The sequence below is a fragment of the Topomyia yanbarensis genome, chromosome 2 (assembly GCF_030247195.1).
Source record: "Topomyia yanbarensis strain Yona2022 chromosome 2, ASM3024719v1, whole genome shotgun sequence".
Taxonomy (NCBI): Eukaryota; Metazoa; Arthropoda; class Insecta; order Diptera; family Culicidae; genus Topomyia; species Topomyia yanbarensis.
In genome coordinates, this window is record NC_080671.1 from 377274443 (window position 1) to 377296848 (window position 22406).

Here is a 22406-nt window from a genome sequence, read left to right on the forward strand (position 1 = left end):
TGAGCAAGCATTGGCGTCGGCTAAGGCCACTATCTTCCTAGCTTCTCCAAAGCAAAGGAAGGAGAAGCAGTTTGCAGTGGAGAACGCACTAGTTTCTGTGACTCCAAAAAGGACAAAAATCCCGCCAGGAGCCGATAGACCAGGAGGTCCAAGACGCTGACGCGCGAAGACGCTCTTACTGCTGAAGGAAAGGATTCCATTCAATCCAGAGAAAAACTGGGATACCGCAGTACGTCGGAAGGAGAAACATTGGAAACAGCAAGAGCAGAAGAAAGAGAGAAAAATGAAGCAGAAGAGGAAAGAGACCTCTGGCTCCTCAGAAGGCGCCAAAGAGAGAAGCTGTGCTTATCAAAGCCATTGACTACGTATGAAGCTCTCCTTAAGAAGGTCAGAGAGGATCCAGAGCTGAAGGATTTGGGAGAATACGTGATAAGAACCAAGCGTACCCAATAATTAGATATTAGAGAGGCGTTTCGAGTTCCTCTGATCAAAATCCGACACTAACTTGCTGACTCTAGCAAAGTTAGACGTACGATTGTGCAATGAAGGTTCCGTTAGCACAGTGGAGTCTATCATCGACGTCACATTCGGAAGCCCTTCAATAACGGCGACCGTTGATTGAAGAGTATGCGAGAAGTATACGCATAGCGACCCTGTTGCAGCACGGAGGTGGATGACCGGTGAGCAAAAGTGGAAGATGGAAGATTTCATCAAAGACCTCTTCATTGAAGCATTTCGGTCAGACGGCGAGACCGCGAACGTGAATGCGGCTGATCTAACAAGAAGGATTGTGACGACTTGTGATTGCACCATGTCACAAAAACTGGAGCCACGCAATAGACGACGCGCCGTCCAGCTTACTGGTGGAACTAGACGCTCAGTACGCTACACGCTGCTTGTGTCTGAGCCAGAAGGCGGTGATGGATGAGACAATTGAAGAAGTGGAGGTGTCGGTGACGGAGACAAAAGACGCGATTAAGAGCTGGATGAATGGGGTCAAGTTGCTGATAGCTCACCACAAGACGGAGATGTTATTGGTCAGCAACTGGAAAGCAGTTAAGCGGAAGTAATTGGAAGTGATAACCGGCGACCGGTTGAGCTTCAACAACGACGTCCACTACGCCTGCGAAAAATCAAACGAATGCAAACAACGCAATGAAGAGGACCACCCCATATGTCGACGGTCCGAGAAACAGCACAAGACGTCTGCTGGATAGCGCTTCGCCATCGCTACTGCGATATATGGTTCCTACCTGTGGTGCCGCGCTAAAAACCAAGCGAAGCCGTGAAAAGCTTAATATGACGTTCCGGCTGATGGCCGTACGCGTCGAGAGTACAGATCAACATCGTCGGAGGCAGTACGTGTTATCACCGGAATGATCCCCATCTGCATCACCCTGGCGTGGCATATCGAGTGCTACAAACGGAGAAACACCACAAACGTGTGGAAGATGGTGGGAATCCTTTCGATGGCGAGGTGGCAGCAGCAATGGCACAATTCAGAGAACAGAAGGTGGACCTACCGGCTCATCAATAGAAAGCACGAATAGCTGAACTTCCTCCTGACACAGCTCCTGTCGGGTCACTGTTGCTTCAGGAAGTATTTTCATCGGCTCGCGCACGCAACGTTACTATTGTGCTCGAGGTAACGTGGAGGAGACACCGGGATATGTGGTCTTCGAATGTCTGAAGTTCGATGCGACGCACAGGGAGATGCTTGAAAGGAGAGAACCGGACATCAACCCGTATAATGTCGTCTAGAGAATGACAAGCGACGTGAACAAGTGGAACGCGGTCAACAGAGTGCTGCTACAGATCATGAGCGCCTTACAGCGGAAATGGCTTGATGAACAGCGAGCAACGGTTTCGGGAGAGCACTGCTACAAAGCACCGGGTATGGGTCGTCGGGGCGCCAGCGAACCGAACACCATGGTCCACCCAGATCGCCGGACGAACCCTGGCACTCTACCAGTTGGCCGATAGAAATATAGCGAAAACCAAAGACGAATCGGTATCGGGAGTGTTTTTTTTCACCGGTGAACTCTCCGCCAGCGAAAGCTAGATGCGCAACCGGGATCTCGACTGAGTACTAAGACTAAGTAGACCACGAGGAGACACCACCAGTCGCAAGTCGTCGGAGCACCAGCAAACCGGACGCCCTGCTCCACCGGAATCGCCGAATTGACCTCGGCACCTTGCTGATTGTCTCGGTTTCGGGAGAACTTCTCTCGCCGGGGAACTCACCGTCGGAGTAGGCTAGGTTCTTTATGGGGGCTAGACCGAATAGTTCGCGAAGAAGTTGATAGGATTAGGTTGACGATTTTTAGAATGATTGCATTTCAATATAAAAAATGCAAAAATGAATAAATGAGGAAAAAATTATAAACATTTATATAATTTTTTTTTGCTGAAAAAGGACATTTAAAATAATGGAAAAAAATTAATAAATATGCAAATAGTCAAAATCCTGCTAATTTCAAAAATAGAAAGAAACCCAAAGCGAAGAATCAACGTAAAAAGGAAAAAATTAATACAAAAGAAGAGTTAAAATTCAGTCCGAAAAAGTTTTGAAGAAATAGCAAAATAAAACGGATTGAACAATTGAAACAGTCAAACTCATCGAAAGAAATGATAAAGGAAAATAGACAAAAATTAAAGAAATCTCGACAAACATATGATTAGTGCTTATAAGCAAACTGTCAAAATCCGCTTTGAGTGAAAATTCTGGACAAACGGTTTCTCTCCAATCACAGATGTTGATAGTAAACAAAAGCGAAAACTTTTCCCTTACTTTACGTACTATAAACTGTGTTCAGCCAGTAACGGTTCGTCCGGAATTTCTCCTCAAAGAGGACTTTGACAGTTGACTTTCAAGCCGTAATGATATGTTTAACGAGAAATAGAAAAATATTGCAAAATTGTTAAAATAATAAAAAACGGCAAAATGGATAATCATAAGCATGAAAAACAATATAACAAAAAATATAAAAACAGGGCAACAAAGAGGGGAAACAAATACAGAAATGGACAAATGGTTCCATTAAGTTAGACGTAGAAATAACAATATTGCAAAATATTCGAAATATAAAAATAGGTAATTAAAGAAAAAATGCGAAAGAATGGAAACAAAAAAAAGGAAAAATAATAAAAAGGGTTTCAAAATAGAAGAAATGATAAAGACAAGAATAGAATAAATGGTCAAAAATAACAATGAAAAATCAAAAAATGGACAATTTTTTTTGATGAATGAATTTGGAATTCTTCTTCGCATTCAATAGAATTAAATAATTAAAGATATTGAAATAAATTAGAATAGGACGGGATAGATTCAAGAAAAAATAAGAAACAAGAACAAGTGGGAATGGGCCGAAAACAGACAAAAGCGAAATCATTAAAAAACACGTAAAATCAAAATTTAAACAATTTATAAGTAAAAATTAAAATGATACAAGAAATGAGAAAAAATTGGAATATTACAATAAAGAGATATAAGCGAAAAGTAAAAAATCAAGTGAGTTAAAAAGTGAAAAAATGAAAAACATTTTTTTACAAAAATGAGAGAAACTTAATGATAAAAAATATTGAAAAAGAGCGGATAGAGAAAAAACCCTAAAGGAGGTTGGTAAATATAAAAAATACAAAAATATTATACAACGTAAAAGTTTGGTGAAATAAATTTAATAAACTTTATGAAATCAATTATACGGACGAATGAAAAAGAAACAAATAAAATGATCAATAACATTGAAAAAGTAAAAATTAACATGAAAGAAATTAAAAGCAAAATGGGACAAATATGCAAAATAGGCCGAATTTTTAAAAAGAAACAAAAATGGTATAAATTGAAAAAAGAAAATATGGAGCAAAATATGTAAGAAAAATGTAAAATAAGAATAAATGGAGAAAATATAATGAAAAAACCTTAACACAATGGAAAAAGAAACAATAAAAATGCAGAAAATTAAAATATGGAATAATACAAAAAGAGAAAAAATCTGAAACAATGGAAGCTCTAGATTATATGAAGAATAAAGAATTTTCCTGCCGAAATGCCAAAAAAGGAAACATTTATTTAAATTGAGATAATTTGTTAAGCCTTTCAAGACCAACTTTTTCTAGTGCATGCAGGGTTTCAAAACTATTTTCCTTTGACAACGGTGGTGTCAAGAAAAATGAAAAGCCTTTTTTCATAAAGATAAGTGCTTCCCTCGCAGTGCTAGAAGCTGCTCAATTTTTACCTCCAAATGCTCAATAAAATTCTCCTAGAATATTTACAATAGTCCACTTGCATGGAAAACGTAGCCAAACACAGTCTAAATTGATAAGTTTTATCAGTTTTCAATAATATTGCAACATCACAAAAATATAAGAAAAATCCATTTTTCGTCGTCAACGTAAACTGTCCCATCGGAATCCAATCAGACTAATTGCAATAACTTCAGTTCCAAAGCTGATCCTTGTAACTCTTAATACTCAAATGAAAGGCGATAGTCACATTTATCAGCCTTACTTGTTTTTGTGAGCAAATCTCACCTCAATCAAAAATTATAGCTGTTTAAAAATGTTGTTGTCCACAAAGAACATGGACATGAACGGGTTATAGATAAAAAAAAGTTTCGGATTCTCGTATTTAAACAATAATATTTTTCAAGTAAACACGAAAAATTTCTTTGGATCTAAAATTTAGAATTTGGGCAACACTAATTTCCTTTTTCAAATAACTTGCTATTGAAATAATATTTGTAAGAATCATTCCTTCTATTCAAATTTCGGCTCCCTCTACGACTCCTGGCCCAGAGGAAAAGACTATGCCTACCCCGTCTCGGCAGCTGTGAGTGGTTATAGTTAAAAGGACTTGCCTTTATAGAGACATGATTAAAATTATTAATGTATTGCAGTCTAAATTTTCAGGATTATGTACCTAAAACATGAATTTTCATTGAAATTGTAATAACATAAACGATCAAGGCGTACATTTTTATAGAAATAATGCTTTATTTCTATCCTTCATCATGTATCCTCGACTATCACCAAATCGTTTGAGTAGCAAAATCTTTTCTAAATCATACTCTCTCCTCCAGGAAACCGTCGAGGATACCGGCTCGGAGGGAGCCACTGATCCGGACAAAACGGCCCGGCGGCGGCGGCGCCTGAAGATACCGAAGTCTGTCGTCAATCCGGACGAAAATTTCTACTTCTACTGGCTAATGGTGCTCACCATCAGCATTCTGTACAACATGTGGACGCTGATCGTGCGCCAGAGCTTCCCGGAGCTGCAGGAAAATGCCTCCAAATTTTGGCTGAGCTGTGATTGTCTTACCGACCTTGTTTTTATAGTAGATGTAGTTGTGCAGCTGCGAACCGGCTATCTCGAACAGGGACTAATGGTGGGTTTATTCTCGATATTTTCTTGAACAGCAGAGTTTCCGTATTATTGCAACAGTTTACGTATTAATGTTTGCATTCCAACAGGTCTACGACTCGAGGAAACTGGCGGGCCACTATCTTCACTCGAGTGATTTTTTACTAGATTTAGCCACGTTAGTACCTTTAGATATTTTACAAATTCGCCTCGGCACCCAGCCTCTGCTGCGATTTCCTCGGTTTTTCAAGGTTTGTCGCTGCGCCGATTTAATGTGACATGATTCTTTTCCTAATCTTTGTACCCGTTTACCGGCAGGTTTATCGTGCAATAAAGTATTACTACATCGTTGAAAGCAGGACGGTTTGGCCCAATCTGTGGCGGGTCATAAATTTGATTCACATCCTGCTCATTCTGGCCCACTGGTTCGGATGCTTTTACTACTTGCTCTCCGAGGCGGAAGGATTCCAGGTATGTGTTGAGCATGGAAAAGGAAATGGACGATAATCGGCACTCGTAACATATTCGGGTTTGACCCTTTTTCGCGCTTGATAAATTTGACATTTGGATTTTTTTTCCATTTTTTTTTCATTGCAGGGCGATTGGGTTTATCCCTACCGGCCAGGGGACTATGCTACACTCACCAGAAAGTACCTGGGCAGTCTGTACTGGTCAACGTTGACGCTGACCACCATCGGAGATCTGCCGACACCGGAAACGAACGCTGAGTAAGTTCGGGTTCACGTGTACGCGTGTGGCCTTTTCTTTGAAGTTGGGTAATCAGCCTCTTTTCCGGGTTTCGTTGCCATGTGAGTAAAGTCTGTACACATAAAATTACGTCTTCCAGTTCACTTAACAATATTGCACTTCCGGATGCTGCACATTATATACGAGATTTTGAGTGACAAAAGATGAATGAATTGGTTAATTGAGCGTATCCAACCCATCCGTGAATTTTCCAAACATATTTTCAGTAAAAATAAAAAGAATGGGAACATCGAAACGACCAGTGTTGTCGTAGGCGGCTCACACTCCATTGACTGATTTAGTGCATTTTTGGGTGCATTCTGGTGATGCTGACGGACCAAAGGCACTGGGAATATTTTTGTGTACAGACTTCTCCGGGAATTCCAGGGATCTTTACGATGCCATCAAATCATATTTTCCACCTTCCGAATTGCTTACTGAAATAAATATCACGAAAAAATCCTAACCCAATATGCTACTACTTTCGTTCCCATTCCCATCGCCGCCGCGTATGTTTATGTGCAGACCGTCTCAATCGGCGGACGGCCCTAGATCTCTTCCGCGACGTGGACTGAAATCACGGCTCCTACAGTTCAACTCAAGCCGGGGGTATGTCAGTTATACCTACCACCCCCCGAGATCATCGTCCTTCCTGCCTCTTCCGTTCAACAGGTCCTGTTGAAAAGATGCAGTAAATCACACAAATCTCGAGAAGGACGACGGTCTGGGAACGAAAATAAAACACGGCAACAACAATTAACCCATATCAGCTGGGCCGACCCTCATCCACCATCCGAATCAAAGTTTCGAATATAATCTATCCCTGCTGGTTTCCATTTCCGGATGAACAATGAAGTGGGAACAATCGTGCGAGTGGACCCGAAAATCGGATTAAATTTTATTATATCTTTATTCCCCTGATAATGCGTTTTGGTTCGTGGCAACCCACTGCTGGACAAAAGGTCAATTCGCAGAAGACATGCTGGAGGCTGTCCGTCGAGAAAAAAAAACTGCCAACGCGTTCCGTGGGTGAATACGAAGGGTTTCACGATTATCAGCAATGTTCACTTCACAAATTATCATTTTTCTATGATTATGTTCTAGTTTTATTCATAATTCACTTTAGTTAACGTTTGCTGATGCATCTAAATCAAAATTCTGTAAATAAAGAAACTTTTTTTAGTTTCGTTGATTGATGAATAAATATCCATCGTATGCCAACCTTAACGTGACTCACACGATCACAGAATCAGACTGTCTTCTCCCCAGTCTTTCTGATTTCCTTAGCAATTAAATGGCGACTGGGGATCCTCGTGAAACAACTCCTACCACGAACAGCCGGTTCTACCCAGCGGGGAAGCAATAAAAATAAACAGCAAATTCACTCATCTAAGCAAATAAATCAAAGTTTTCGAATGTAATGTGACACACAGACATTAGGGCGCACACCCACGTGTAAGCTCCCCCACTCTTTTTATTGCGTACAATAAATGCTTCAACGAAAGCCACAATAATAGCAGCGAATGGAGCTGCGATGCCTAACTTTAGGCGCTTCCAGGCACAATCAAACTTTCCCAGAGGATGGGCTGTTCCATGCTGTACCTTTACCGAAGTTACATATTATGTTCAGCTACTACCTACTTGTTTGTTGCGACTACTCCCTGTCTCTCACACCCGTTGAACTGAAGCTGATGCTGGGCCATGCTCCATCGCCTTATTGGGTGTGGGTCGTTGTGTTTATGTGCGATATTTCTTTTACGCGGGACAGCCTTCAAGGAAGACAACCTTTACGATGTGATACGGTGAGTTCCAAAGCAAAACATAAGGGGGGAATGGTTTGAAAGGCTCCACAGTATTCGTGTTAAATACATACACTGGAAATATTACACTATTAAGTTCTAATCGTACAGCATTTATTCACATCAACAGATCATTTGAAGTTGACGCAAAAAATGGTAGAAGATTAACAGCGGTAAACACAAAGAACGAATACATGTGTAATTCAGAAAAAACACAACTAAGAAACGAAACTGAAATCAAATTGAAGCTGAAATACACATAACCGTATTGACAAATATTAATCTAATTTTAACCTCGGCTGAATCAAATTAAAATCGATTTAGGAACAATTGAAACTAAAGTGATACAAGCAGTTTCGATTCCAGCTTGAAACCAAAATAAACATAAACCAATTAAACTAAGCATCCTAAACAAACTGTAAAAAAATGGAATAGTACTTTTCACAAAAGTTTAGAAAACATTTAAAGAAAACATGTGCTTGGAAATCACAATCGCACGACAATGCTTATGAACGGTTGCTAGCCGATCGTAGCACTGGCATAAATTTATGGTAGAGGCTGATGTTTTTTGAATGACTCTCTTCCTTGAATTTTATTTAAAAAAATTTATGATCTAGTTTATCCTAATTGGGCCATTAAGCCAAATGCTGTTTTATGATTTTTTTCAGATTAAGCTAACGTTAAAGATAGATAATCGAACTTTTTTTTGTAAGGATGCAGCTACGGCTAAAATTGAACGAGTTGAATTAAAACAAAATTAAACGTGGTGAATTAGTTAACCTGAATGAAATTTTCATTCAAGATCAGACTAAAACTAGATTTATTCCTCATTAGGGTGACAAACATATAAAGATTGTTCTAGCATTTTTTTTATTCATTTCGTTTATTTAATAAGGCACGTTTGTGTTAGCTTAAATGTGCCAATTTAGCTTTGTTTACATTTTAAATTCCTTAAAACTAGGGGATTGCATATTTATATTTTTTGCAATCAAACTAGGAGATTTTATAGCTATCTTATATACACGAGGGGGACATTTTCAGCAGTGAGATTATTGGAGCAAATCATTTTTAACCGAGGGGGACAATTTTTACAACCTTCTTAAAACTAGGAATAACTAAAGGGCGTGATTGAATTTTGTAAAGATTTGGATTCATCAGGAAGAAGTATATACTGGAACGCCGGGCGGTTACACGTGTAATGTTCGTGCTGTAGGTTCGACAGAGATGATCGCCTTGGAGTCGCGTCAAACCATCGTGGGTGTATGGTACAGGTTGAAGGGCACTGAGAAAGATAAAAAAATAAAAGGGGCAGTTAAATCTGTAGATTGATAGTTTTTAGGAAGTTGTATACGAGGGACATATAGATCACATCTTGAACCAGCAGATGGTCTTCCTCGGGCCCGGAGAGTACCCACTGGCTGAGACCTGCCGGAACTGTACTTCGTGCACGCCCATACAATGTGCTCGATATCGTGATAGCCGTGGCCACAAGCGCAGATACCACTATCCACGAGCCCAATACGCCGGAGATGAGCATCCAGCGTGTAATGGTTTGCCATGAGTGGAGACGTCACACGAATGAAGTCACGAACCGCATCTATCTCCTTGAACCAAGAATTCGTCGATACATTAGGGACTATCGAATGTGGGCCTCTTCCTAATTCACAATTGCTCCACGAAAATTGCCAACTTTGGAGGGTTCTCTGATGAGTAATACTGAAAAATTCGTTAAGGTAAATTAGTGTTTCATAAATGTCGCCATTTAGAACACCCACTTTAGCTAAGGAGTCCGCCTTCTCATCGCCCGGAATGGAGCAATGAGAAGGGACCCACACCAAGGTAATCTGGAAAGATTTGTCAAATAAGGTACTCAGTAGCTCCCGTATTTTTCCCAAAAAATATGAGGAGTGCTTTCCATGTTTCATCGAGTGAATAGCGTCAATGGAACTGAGGTAATCCGAAACGATGAAGTAATGGTCTGCGGGTACATTACCCAATGACTTCAACGCAGCTAGTTCTGCGGCGTAAGCTGAAGCAGGGTCACTGAATTTGTAGGAAACGGTAAATTTTGATTGAAAACACCGAAACCAGTGGACCCTTCGAGGTTTGATCCGTCAGTATAAAACATCTTAGAGCAGTCGACTTCTCGGAATTTGTTATAGAAAATGTTTGGAACCACTTGCGGGCGTATGTAGTCCGGGATTCCACAAATCTCGTCTTTCATGGATGCATCGAAAAAAAAACAGTAGATTTAGAAGTATTTAAGAACTGGGCACGGTTGGGATTATAAGAATAAAGATTAATATACTGCGTCATGTAGTCAAAATACAGGGACATGAAACAGGTCTGAGAATTGAGCTCGATAAGCCTTTCGAAATTTTCAATCACCACTGCGTTCAATATGAGATATGAGAGTTCTCAAATCGTTTTTTCAGCAGAAGAACGCCCAACAGGATTTCGATACTCATCGTATGGCTCGACTGCATGCACCCTAAGGCGATACGCAAACAACGATACTGAATACTTTTGAATTTGATGAAATGTATGTTCGCAACGGAGTGAAAGCAGAAGCATCCGTATTCCATAACTGAGAGGATCGTTCTTTGATACAACCTAATTAGATCTCCTGGGTGGGCATCCCACCATGTTTCGGTTATTGTACGAAGAAAGTTGATCGTTTGTTGGCATTTCTGTTTCAGATACCTAATGTGGCATCCCCCAAGTGCCTTTCGAGTCGAACCAGAAAAATGTCGTAACAGTAGGTGTGTATTGATGACAAAATTTGTATGGCATGTCATAATCGTGCATGGAAAATTTTCCATAGAAAAAAGAATAAATTGTTAACTTTTATTTATATCTTTGGCTTCAGTTGGTCTATAAACAATCGGTGAGATGCATTTTGAAGGAGTCAGGGATTCTAAAATAAAAATGTTATTTTTGGTTACAGTGTTGCCAAATATTAAACTGCATTTTTCTCACAATTAGTGTATTTTTATTTTGAAAATGATTATGCCATTGTGTGTCTCAGATAGTTTTACATATAGAAACATCTTATACATCAAGATAACTTGAGCCAATCCCCAGATGCAGTCATTTGAAGCAAAAAATTGAAAATTTCTCAGCACGTTTCTCGCTATATCTTAGTAACCAAACCGAGTGCCAAAATTCTGAAAACGCCACTTTTTGTAGAAATTTTTTAGATAAGTAATCTGGCATATCTAACTCAGTTTATCATAAAATGGCGTTTGTCATAAGATAGCACAACAGCGACGATCTGCTCTTTACTTTTCTGTTCTTTGCTTTTCTGTTGAGAGCAACCCAAGACAATCGTTCGTCCTTTTGCTTTTCCGGAAACCAAATTGTGTATCTGACAGTAAGCCATTTGCTTCAACCCAATTGTCAAGGCGACACAAGATCATTTTCTCGAACAACTTTCGGATACAGGACAGTATTGCAATCGGTCGATACGAGTTGTGATCGAAGGCTGGTTTTCCTGGTTTTTGGATGGCTATGACCTTCACTTGTCTCCAGTCATGAGTGACAATATTACTCTCAAGAAACTTATTAAATAAATTCAACAAGTGTCTCTTGGTGGAGTCTGGCAGATTCTTTAACAAGTTAAATTTGATTCTGTCTTGCCATGGGGTATTATTGTTACATGAAAAGAGAACAAGGGAGAACTCCACCATTGAAAACAGTGTTTCGTTCGCGTTATCGTGAGTGGACGCGGTAGATCTTCTTGGCAAAATGGAACGGTTTGAATATTCCACACTCTCGTTAGTACTGTTTAGGTTTCGTAGGCGCCGTGCCCCAAAAAGTGCTCATCGATATTTCTCTCGTTAGCCCGCCAACGAACCGGCCCCAGTAGCTATGTTTTTTTACTTTCATCAAACCCTTCATGTGCGTTTCTGCCATCGCGTATTGTCGGTAGCTAGCGGGTAGCCTGCCGTCCCGGAAGGTCTTATACGCGTACATGTCTGAGCACTCGTTGTCCCACCATGGGTTGGAAGGAAGTCCGCGATAGTTCGCGTCTGGTACGCGTTTTGTACCAGATTCGCGGTATCGAGAATCAAGCCAGTCAGGAGCCCGTACTGTTCCTCCGGAGGAAGCTCTTGAGTGGACTCTATTTTTCCGGATATCGCGGACGCGTAGCTATTTCAATCAATATTTCGTGTTAGGTCATATGAAACATTGATTGTGTCCGGTGGTCCTGAACCGTTAGCAATTTTAATTACGGTTGGCAGATGTTCACTGCCATGAGGATAAGAGGCTACCTTCCACATGCAATCTAGCCGCAGCGATATCGAGCAGAGGGACAAGTCTAAGGCGCTCGGAAGCGCTGGAGCTGCAGGAACCTGTGTTCAAAATGGTCATATTGAAGTTGTCGCAAAACTCATGGAGTGAGGTAGATCGATTATCGTCATAAAGGCAATCCCTTGCCGTGCCTTGGGAGTTAAAATCACCAAAAACTAGCCTCGGTACGGGGAGGAGTTCCGTAATATCGCTAAGCCATCGATGGCTAACTGAGACTCTAGGGGGAATAAAGGTGGAAACAAGGCAAAAGTCTTTGCCTTTAATTCTGGTTTGGCAAGCGACAACTTCAATGGCTGGTGTTGAGGAGAGGTTGATTCGATTGAAAGAGTTTTCGATCATCAAAAGTACTCCGTAAGAGTCATTCTGATCCAAGCAAAAATATTAAAATCGTGCAAGTTGAGATCTATTTCTGGAGTAATTTTTCGCATAATGCAAAAGCATCGCATTTCAAATGATTTATTAACTTTTTTGAAGAATCAATTTCCGGGGTAATGCTTAAGCAATTCCACTGTAGAATATTGATCAGATCCGTGACCACGTTCGATGAGTTGGCCATCGAACGATACAATCGCTGAAAGGATGGGCCATTTTGTAGTGGCATTAAAAATGTTTTACTGCGGGGAGAAAGCTTGTCAAGATGCTTTTAAGAGGGTCAGAAATTTTTGATGCTGTAAAAATTCGGTCCACAATGTGAGAAATTCATTAAACCAGCACTTGTTTCTTTTACTGGTGGAGATATGGGAACACTTGGAAGTGCTGGGAACTCCTTTTCTGAACTCAGGTTTCCTAGACCGGGAGCGACTTGCTTCGGTTTTGCACCAGTACTTCCTCGAGTAGTTATTTTGGGGGCCATGAAGAGACACCTTCTTGCCTTTGCAACGAAACTTGGGAGAGGAAATGTTACTCCTTTTTCTATTGCTTCTAGGCACAGCAGAAGAACTCCTCCTGGGGTTCATGACTGTTATCTTCGTTAGTAGACAAGTTAGTATAGATGTTAGGGTCCGATGGCCTAGCTATCTTTAGCATTTCTGCAAAAGATCGCTTGGAGCGTCCCTGAAGGAAACGCTTAAGATACTCCTCGCGCTGTGTGTACGCGGGACATGTCAGGAGATCAGTAGAGTAGAGACACTTTTCGACATCCTTTCAACAGGAATCATCCCCTTGATTCCCGCTGCATTCCCCACAACGGGCCTAACTGCTACAGTGGGAGGGCTGTGTGTCCCAATTGTTAGCAATTAGTACAGTTCATGACCCGCGGCACAAAGAGGCGAACAGGTCGACGAACCTTGTCAAAGAGGAGGTAAACAGGTAGAGCAGAACCGGCGAGGGTCGTCGACAAGAGTCTGTGTTGCTGTATGTTCTCTTCCCGTCAGCTGCGACTGATGCTGAATGCAAATATTTGCACTCCAGTATCTTCACTGGCTGAAACATGGCCAGTCCCATGTGTCAACAGGTCCCATGTGTCAGTAGGTCCCTGCAACTCAGGCTCGAATGGGATACGACCCCGAAGACTTCAACCCTGTTAGCTGGTATATAGACCCTGTACTCTTTCGTAAAGGGCTCGTAGCCAGCAATATTATTTGCCTGATTTAAGCTGTTTACCACCACCCGAGGCGTAGCAGGGCAAATTTTCGATATTTCGGTCACGGATTAATACCGTTCTGTCAAAACTCGAGAAATCTGCAATAAATGTAAACACTTTTTGTCTTTGGTCCGAAATAAGATCACAAAGGGCCCGGTGGCCAAGCTTGGATATGCTTTGAGCTGGGGAGCCTATTTTGTTTCGACGTCCTACTCACCTTGAGATGAACCGCTGTCAGGGGAGGTCATTTTTGCACGAACCTATTACCCAGTTCACTTTAGTAGGCGAACCAAAAAGAAGAAACGTATAACAATACTTAACTTATGTATGTAACGGTATCCAGACGGCTAACTAGAAAAACACTGGTTCACGGGTCACTGGCTGGATAAGGGTAAACTCAGAAAGAGAAATACAAAAGAATGGAAAAAAACACTGAAACCTCGACGAAGAATGCGCAAGATAACCTTGAACGCGGATTAGCACTATTCTTTGTCGCTATACACTGCACGGACTGGCAACAAAACACTTGTGTCTCGACCGAGCGCTCGAAAGTGGATGATGCAGTCCATGGGAGATTTGTTCGTTTCAGAGATTCGATTTCAACGGGATTCGGTGTAAGCTCGAACAGGGGAATTGCGCTTGGTTATCAAACGTACCACACGAATCAATCAACGAGCACCACATACTACTGGAAGCTGCTATCACTGTCACTACGAGGAGAGATAGACAATTCGAATAATCGAAAAACTCCTAAACATCGTCCTAAACCAATTAAAGAAAGATTAAGGAAAAAATATGAATTGATGTTCCATCCACATGCGATATGGTTGTTATTCTGCTCTTATAAAATTGTTCATTCATAATCGTCAATAGTTGATTGGTACATAGCATATCAATTCACTCTGCTCCTAAAAGCTGCTTGTACCTAGATTGTTGTGAAGGACAGAATACGTTCCTAAATATTACAGAAATAGCTCAATTGGTAAAGGCGGCAGTACCACCACAACAAAACGTCAACAACATGGAAGGATGTAAATCACAAATTGCCATTAATCGATAGAAAAGAAAAAGTAATTCGAGTTGATGAGGGGGAAAGGTTTCAACTGAACCTTCATGGTAAATCAGAAAAAAACAGTTATGAAGTTCTTTTTACATCGCCCGCATTTGACAATGTCGTTAAAGTAGTTTATTATGCACACTCATCATATTCTAACCATAGCGGAGTTGAAAACCATAAATATACTACACAAAAATTGTTGTTGGTCGACACAATACACCAAACGATTGAAACGGTTTGTGGTATGCTTGCTACGTTTGTTTTACGTCACGAATGATCAGAATGCAAAAAAAACATTAAAGCAATTGTGTATAGTGTGAGAACATACTAATCGTTCAGCGTGTTAGAAAAATGTGTATGGTATAATGTGTAATGTACCTTGTTATACACAATCCAATAGTAATGTAGTACCGCAAAAATGGATCATAGGATCACCATTTTCCTTATAATATGCCCAAAATTTGTTTGACAAAATGGGCATTTGGCTGACCATAATTGAAATAGTCAATATAGCGTTGGTTTAACATTTCGTAAACGATAAGACGAAACTTCAGCTAATAGCGTTTTTAGGTCCAAATACCATTACGGTGATCGTACAGAAATGGTCACCGAATATGCTGGGGTACATTAAACATTCTACCATACACATTTAGAAGATTGCAGTTTTTTTTTGACGAATAAAAAATATTTTAAAAAATAAAAGTACCCTCTCAAGAAAATAAGGTGACAACTTAGTTAAATGCCAAATCTAGTTCTATAAAACTTTACTGAAGACGCCTTATCATGAAAGCTTAATTGAAAGGCAGAAAATACTGTTAACCGTCTTTTTTGGGTTTCGCTCCACTGTGCGATGATAGTCTGTGTACTTTTTGAAAGTTAGCAATATCCACAAGACGTTCCGGACGTTATTGTTACTGATGATATAAAATAGTTTAAAGTCATCTGTGAATGATGGTTTCATAACATTAATAAAAACGCCACAGAAACCGCCGCAGAGCAATTATATTCGAAAACTTTGATTTGTTTGTCCGGTGGGGGATTTCAGAACAGACACACCTCCTCACGAATCCCGTTTTTCACTCTTCGCCCGCAGATATGTGTTCACGATTGTCAGCTACCTGATCGGCGTGTTCATTTTCGCCACCATCGTGGGTCAGGTCGGTAATGTGATAACCAATCGGAACGCAAACCGACTGGAGTTTGAGCGACTGCTGGACGGCGCGAAAACTTACATGAGACACCATAAGGTCAGGCCGTGTTTGTTGATACACCAAAGATTTCGTTCTCAACTGTCTACGAACCTCGATTTCAGGTACCTGGCGGCATGAAACGGCGTGTGCTACGGTGGTATGACTACAGTTGGTCCCGCGGCCGGATACAGGGCGGTGGGGACATTAACACCGCCTTGGGACTTCTGCCGGATAAGCTGAAGACGGAATTGGCGCTGCATGTTAATCTGAGTGTGCTCAAAAAGGTCACCATTTTTCAGGAGTGCCAACCGGAGTTTCTGCATGATTTGGTACTCAAAATGAAGGCGTACATTTTTACGCCTGGGGATTCAATCTGTCGGAAGGGTGAGGTTGCCCGGGAAATGTTCATTATCGCAGACGGTATCCTGGAGGTGCTGAGCGAGACGGGCAAGGTGCTAACCACAATGAAGGCGGGGGATTTTTTCGGGGAAATCGGAATACTTAACCTGGACGGGTTAAACAAGTGAGTATTGGTGATCGTGATTGTTATAATTGTTATCAATGGAATGTTCTTATTTCAGGCGAACGGCTGATGTGCGATCAGTCGGTTATTCGGAGCTCTTCTCGCTGTCACGTGAGGACGTACTGACGGCGATGAAGGACTATCCGGAAGCACAAGAGATTCTTCAGACGCTGGGACGCAAAAGACTGATGGAGGTGCGCTGCGTGAACAGAAAGCACGCCAGTAAACATGCCGCGAAAGAGCACGGCAATGACCACAGCTCAAACGTAGCCAACAACAATAACACCCATACCCAAGGTGATAGTAGTGATAATAGTGCCTCAAAACGTATCGTAGATAAACTAAAAAGTGATGTTAAGGGATTGAAAAATGCGCTCCGGAAGCCAAGGTAAGTCATGTAGATGTTTTTCGATTGATCTTAAACCCCAGGATTATTTCAGAACGGGAACAACTAGACGTAGCAATGAATCGATTGAACTCCAGCCTTTACAGGGAACCAGCAGTGGCGGTAGTGGTGGCAGTGGAAGTAAAACCCCCAAAACAATGCTTCGTCGGATGGCTCGAGTTAAATCGGATGACATCCACACGGAGGACGAAGGAAAGGACAACGACAAAATGCCAAGTCCGATTGGCGCTGGGCTTCCACTGTTGCAACGGCTGCGACTCCTCAAAGAGAAACAAGTCAGTTACCTACGAATACGCTCACCTAGCAATCTCATCCCACAAATCACGCATCGTCATCGCTCACTACACACTTCCATGAAGCAAGTGTTAGCTTTGGTTAATTTTTCCACCAAAACTTCTAAATCCGCACCTTCAAAATAGGGCACAGTCACCGTAGCGTTTACACTGTCGTTGTGTCCATAGCCGGCTAAATTTATGAATTGCGAAAGTGATTCTCTCCATAGCTCCGATTGCTAGTTATGATTGAGTTACCATTGGAAAATTCGTTGCATACCCGCTTTGCTGAATAGTTCCTCCTATGGCTATGACACTAACTAATAAACGAACTCTATTAGACGTAGCAATAGGAACCAAACCACACAGAGCCCACAAACCATTAAATGATTCACGCTCAAGCTCACCGCATTCGACTAAACACTACACTCATTTGATCGTGTGCTAACCCCTTAACTGTATATATTGATAGTGATATTAGATATTAGAACATTTTCTTTTCTTTTCTCTTTTTCTTTATTTCTATGTGTGTGTAATGTGCACGTCTTCCCCACAAATAATCACCAAACCAAAACTATGCCAAAACAAACTGAACCGAACCTTAAACTCCATGATCAAACAAACAAAAAATTAACAAAATTCTGATCTGCGCGGTGCCGCCGACACACGGTTGCAAAACCAAACCAAAACTACTCTGTCCCGACAAATACAAAAACCAAACTCTTCCAAAAAAACAAGGATCGTGAAGAGCGTGCCGCTAAAGCGACCGCCAACCAAGTCACCATGACCACCACCGCACAAATAATCTCCCCGCCGCATACTCACGTAACCTCTGCCATATCACCACAGGAATCGATTCAGGAAGAACCGGAACCGGAAGTGATCGGGGCCGGGCTACCGTTGATCCATCGGCTCCGATTGCTCAAGGCCAAAGAGGAGCGCTTGGCCAAGGAGGCCCATGCGAAGGTAATGATCATCACTGTGCATTTGTCAGTTTGTTCGTTCTGTGAGCGCACCTCGCGTTGAGGTACAACTTATGGCGGTTTTGCTTGAACCCGACACTGAGTGAGGTTCTAACCCCAACCGCTGACAGTTCATGCATTTTGACAGCAGTTGGGGTTAGAAACTGACTCAGTTTCGCTGCAAGCAAAAACGACATTAGGAATCTTTACAAAACGGTTATCTTTAAAAACGGAGAGAGCAATTGATGCCCTTTCCGTATCCTGAAATTTATTAAAAATCGTTCCACAGCACTCTAATAATATTCTGATAATATTAATGAATTTTGATGGAAATTTATCAGAAGAAAAACGGCAGATAATTTATTTTTTTGTTTTCATGAAAGGTTGGTTTTTGATTTTAGTAAGTCATGGATTTATGCTTCGGCTTCGTCTCATCACTGTTCAACTGCCGACGTAGTTACACAAATTGACGTGAGCATTTGCACATGTGTCTAAAATTTCAGGCACGCGTTCAACATCAAGTATAGGGGAGACCGGGGCTGGTTGACCTAGTTTTGCTTTCGGAATTTCTGTACTCATTCCGGTTAGACTTTTTGATAAATGGTTTGCGCTGTCATGAAGATGCAACATTTGAAATGAAAATAATGAAAAATCAGGGAAAAACTTATTAACAATCAAATGTGGAGTGAAATATCAGCCAACCAACCCTGGGGCTGGGGTAAATTGGCCGAGTGAATAGTAAGTGAAATACATCAAATGCATCAGTGGAAAACATTAGTTAAAAAGTATCATTCTTCAATATGTAGGCACAAAAATAAAATCCACTCTTTACTTTTTAGTCTATTTAACTATTTTAAACTTAGTTTCGTCAATTTTAGTGAACTTTTTTATAGTTTTTGCTGTTTTCATTTCCTCCGCCAGCGTACGCTTACGTTTGCTTTCATTTTTCTCCAATGCTGCAGGGCAATCGGTAAAAATTTGAGTCGATCGGCTTTTATGACCTTGCCGGAAATTTACGACTCGTCCAACCTGCCCCGCAGAAAATTCGGCCAACTTACCCCAATGTATATACTGGAGAACAATCACGATATAAAAAAACAAAAGAATGTTTAAACTGGTAACCACTATACCATTTTGTTGATTTTCGAATACCCTTTCCAGCATTACCACGTTATTGGAAGTCGGATGTAAATGGATTCGCGTTACACTTATTACTGCACAAAAACCAAAATTTACTCGCCGACGCCGGAAAACAGACGCGCTCCTGTGCAAACGACAATACAAAAACACCTAAAATTACGTCGGTACATAGGCGACCGAATACCCCACCAAAATTACTATAGATGTCGCGGCTGCGCATAATGGCCTTTTCATAAAAGACATTCGGCCAACCAGCCCCGGTCTTCCCTACTGTTCGCACGGTGTGTTTGGTAGAACAATTTTAATCGAAAAAAACGGCATCAGCACGTGATAGAATGCGCTTTTCCCTTTCATTTGAAAGTAAAATTAAAATATTCTATCGGGGGCTCCAGAACAACTTTTTATTTTAAAGTTTTTTTGTTTGAAAACTTAAGTTTTTCAATGAAACTGGTTCACATTTTTGCCCCTAGGTAGTAATTTAGACATTCAAATATTACCAAGCTTTGTTCCAAAAACATTTTTATTTGTAAAAAAATGGATTGCCTAATTTTAACAGTGTGCTCAGAAGAACTTGAATGCTAGCAAAGTCCCACCTTGAAGGGTAAAAAACACAATTCCAGATTCCACCGTTTTATGCGCACCAATGATATTTTAGGAGCATGGAGATATAGAGAAGAGTAGATAAAATTTTAACGAAATTAGTACTCTTTTGAAAGATGCTGGGCAATACAGCAAAATGAAATAATTTTTTTCTGTCACAGATATACAGTAAAGACCCGTTTTTATCAGCCCCTTGGCGAATTTTAAGCTGATAAAACAGGGACATTGATAAAATCGGGACATATATTTTTCTGTCTTTTTAATAAACCGAAGCTCTTAAAATATTCTTCCTTGTTCCTTATATATAGCCTTGCAACCTTTTTTGATTATTTACTTTAAGTTCCCCTTAAGAGGGTCTGACAGTGCAAAATTAAAAAAAAATATTTTTATTTTTGCATTTTTCGGATATCTATGATAAGAAATATATGCCCAAGAAAGGATTTATTCGAATTCAACTTGGTTCGTTTGCTAGAGCCCATTAAACTACCAACTATCAATTTTCATATGAAGCTGATAAAATCGGGTAAAAAAACTGATAAAATCGGGGGCAGATAAAATCGGGTGCTGATAAAATCGGGTCTCCACTGTATTTGTTTCTTCTTTTTTTTCTTCACTCATTCTGGAGTATGCTTGATGTAACCTTCAATCCACCTTTTTGCTCGTTAGCATCTTGTGGGATATCTATATTTGGCCTAAATTTTAACTTTATATTTGATCAAACTCAATTATATATTCAGTTATTTGATTTGATTTCGATTGAGAATCCTGATTGACACTGAACTGGCAACTCTGTCTTCTTGATATGTTGTCTTTGCTCTTATCCCATATTATGAGGGAAATTTTCAATAAACAGACTTTTATTACTTGCATGTATGGTACACCCTGATATTTTCTTGTTCGTTTTCTGTTGTGATCCGTGTACAACGAGTAACGACTCTGGAATTTCTTCTTAAAGGAAATCATGAAACATGGTTTTATTCTTTTTTCTAAGATTATGTGCTCGATTTGGAAATAAAATTTGAGGACAAGCAAAAATCTGCATCTATAAATTCTGATGAAATGAATCTACTCCAAAAGATAACAAACATGGATTCAAAACTTTTCTTTTTCAATCATCTTTCTTTTAATGTTGATAAAGACAAACATGATTCTCAACCCAAAATTGCAATAAAATCCGTCGTTTATTACAATGCCTCGAACTGTCTACTTTAGTTCATTCAAATATAAAGCTTTGAATTTAAGCCAATTGTATTTTACCAGACAGGATAGGATCAGGAAGAAGGGTCATTCTAGTTTACATTAGCTATCCCCTAAAGCGAGAAAAGTAATGAAAAAGGCATGATAAAATCCGTTACTACATTAATCAACATCTTGAAAAAGTATAAGATTATCGAATAAATTTGGTCAACACCTTACCACACCTCATAAAGTGTCATTTTCGCCCAAGACCCGGAGAAATCTGAAAATATATTTTTTCTGCTGAGAATGGGACTTTGTATACATTGAAATTTATCTGAATTTACTGTTCATTTAAACCCAACATTTTTTTGTAAGTCCTTGTTAATCGACTTCTTAATCCATATGCCCCGCGCACACCTAAAAACTGATTAAATTTTAATAACTTTCTCGGGTGATTTTATATCGATTTATAGCATTCTACGAAGTTGTAGACAATGGGATTGTTCATCAGATTCTCACTTTTAGTATTTTTTGAATGTCTATAGTACCAATTAGTAGCAAAAATGCGAATTAATTTCATTAAAAAGCTTAAGTTTTCAATCAAAAAACTTTAAAATAAAAATTTGTTCTAGACCCCCCGACAGAATATTTTCATTTTACTTTCAAATTAAAGGGAAAAGTCCATTCTTTCATATTCCGGAGTTTTACAGATGCCGAATTTTTTTGAATAAAGTTTTTCGACAAAGACACCGTGGTTCGCCTCTGAACACTAGACCCAAGCGAACGGTGTACATTTGTACAAAACTCGGTTCAGACATCCGTGTAAATACACCATGTACATTAGACCTCTCCACATTTTGAAACAGTTTTGAAATATACATGGGTCAGCTAAAATTTTTGTTTTATGTGTTAATTTAAGAACTTTCGCCAAAAATGGTTAAATTTGGACATGATTTATAGGTGTCTCCAATCGAAAATCGTGTTTTTGCTATGTTTCCATAATAAGATCACTTACACTCTGATTTAATAGACCCTACATGCCCACAAATCATCAAAGGTTCCTTAGACATATCTTAACATGTTTTAACAGGTGAACATTGCTCTAATCGTAATAGAAAATTTGTTAACTGGATTTTATTTAGAAAAGAATACCAAAACCAGGAAAAAAAATTTTTCCTTGATCCAGAATGATTAAGGCCAGTCTGTTGAAAATGTGTTCAGCAATATAGTATTATAATTTGGACTATGTCTAACATGCATTAACAACGAAAAA

General features: G+C 40.0%; 1 protein-coding gene across 11 annotated transcripts in view; it reads left to right on the plus strand.

Moving 5' to 3' along the window:
* Window positions 1–22406, plus strand: part of LOC131684641 (uncharacterized) — a 579369-nt gene that overhangs the window by 506671 nt on the left and 50292 nt on the right. For 7 of the 11 annotated variants that reach the window (XM_058967666.1, XM_058967671.1, XM_058967669.1 and 4 more), the window contains 10 exons: window positions 5082–5387; window positions 5473–5613; window positions 5681–5833; window positions 5960–6090; window positions 6635–6718; window positions 15955–16108; window positions 16174–16574; window positions 16633–16962; window positions 17015–17255; window positions 17991–18218. In XM_058967666.1, coding sequence (XP_058823649.1) covers window positions 5082–5387; window positions 5473–5613; window positions 5681–5833; window positions 5960–6090; window positions 6635–6718; window positions 15955–16108; window positions 16174–16574; window positions 16633–16962; window positions 17015–17255; window positions 17991–18218 — 2169 coding nt within the window. The remainder of the gene's footprint in view (window positions 1–5081; window positions 5388–5472; window positions 5614–5680; window positions 5834–5959; window positions 6091–6634; window positions 6719–15954; window positions 16109–16173; window positions 16575–16632; window positions 16963–17014; window positions 17256–17990; window positions 18219–22406) is intronic. The other 4 variants (XM_058967670.1, XM_058967675.1, XM_058967667.1 and 1 more) reach the window with 4 other exon arrangements.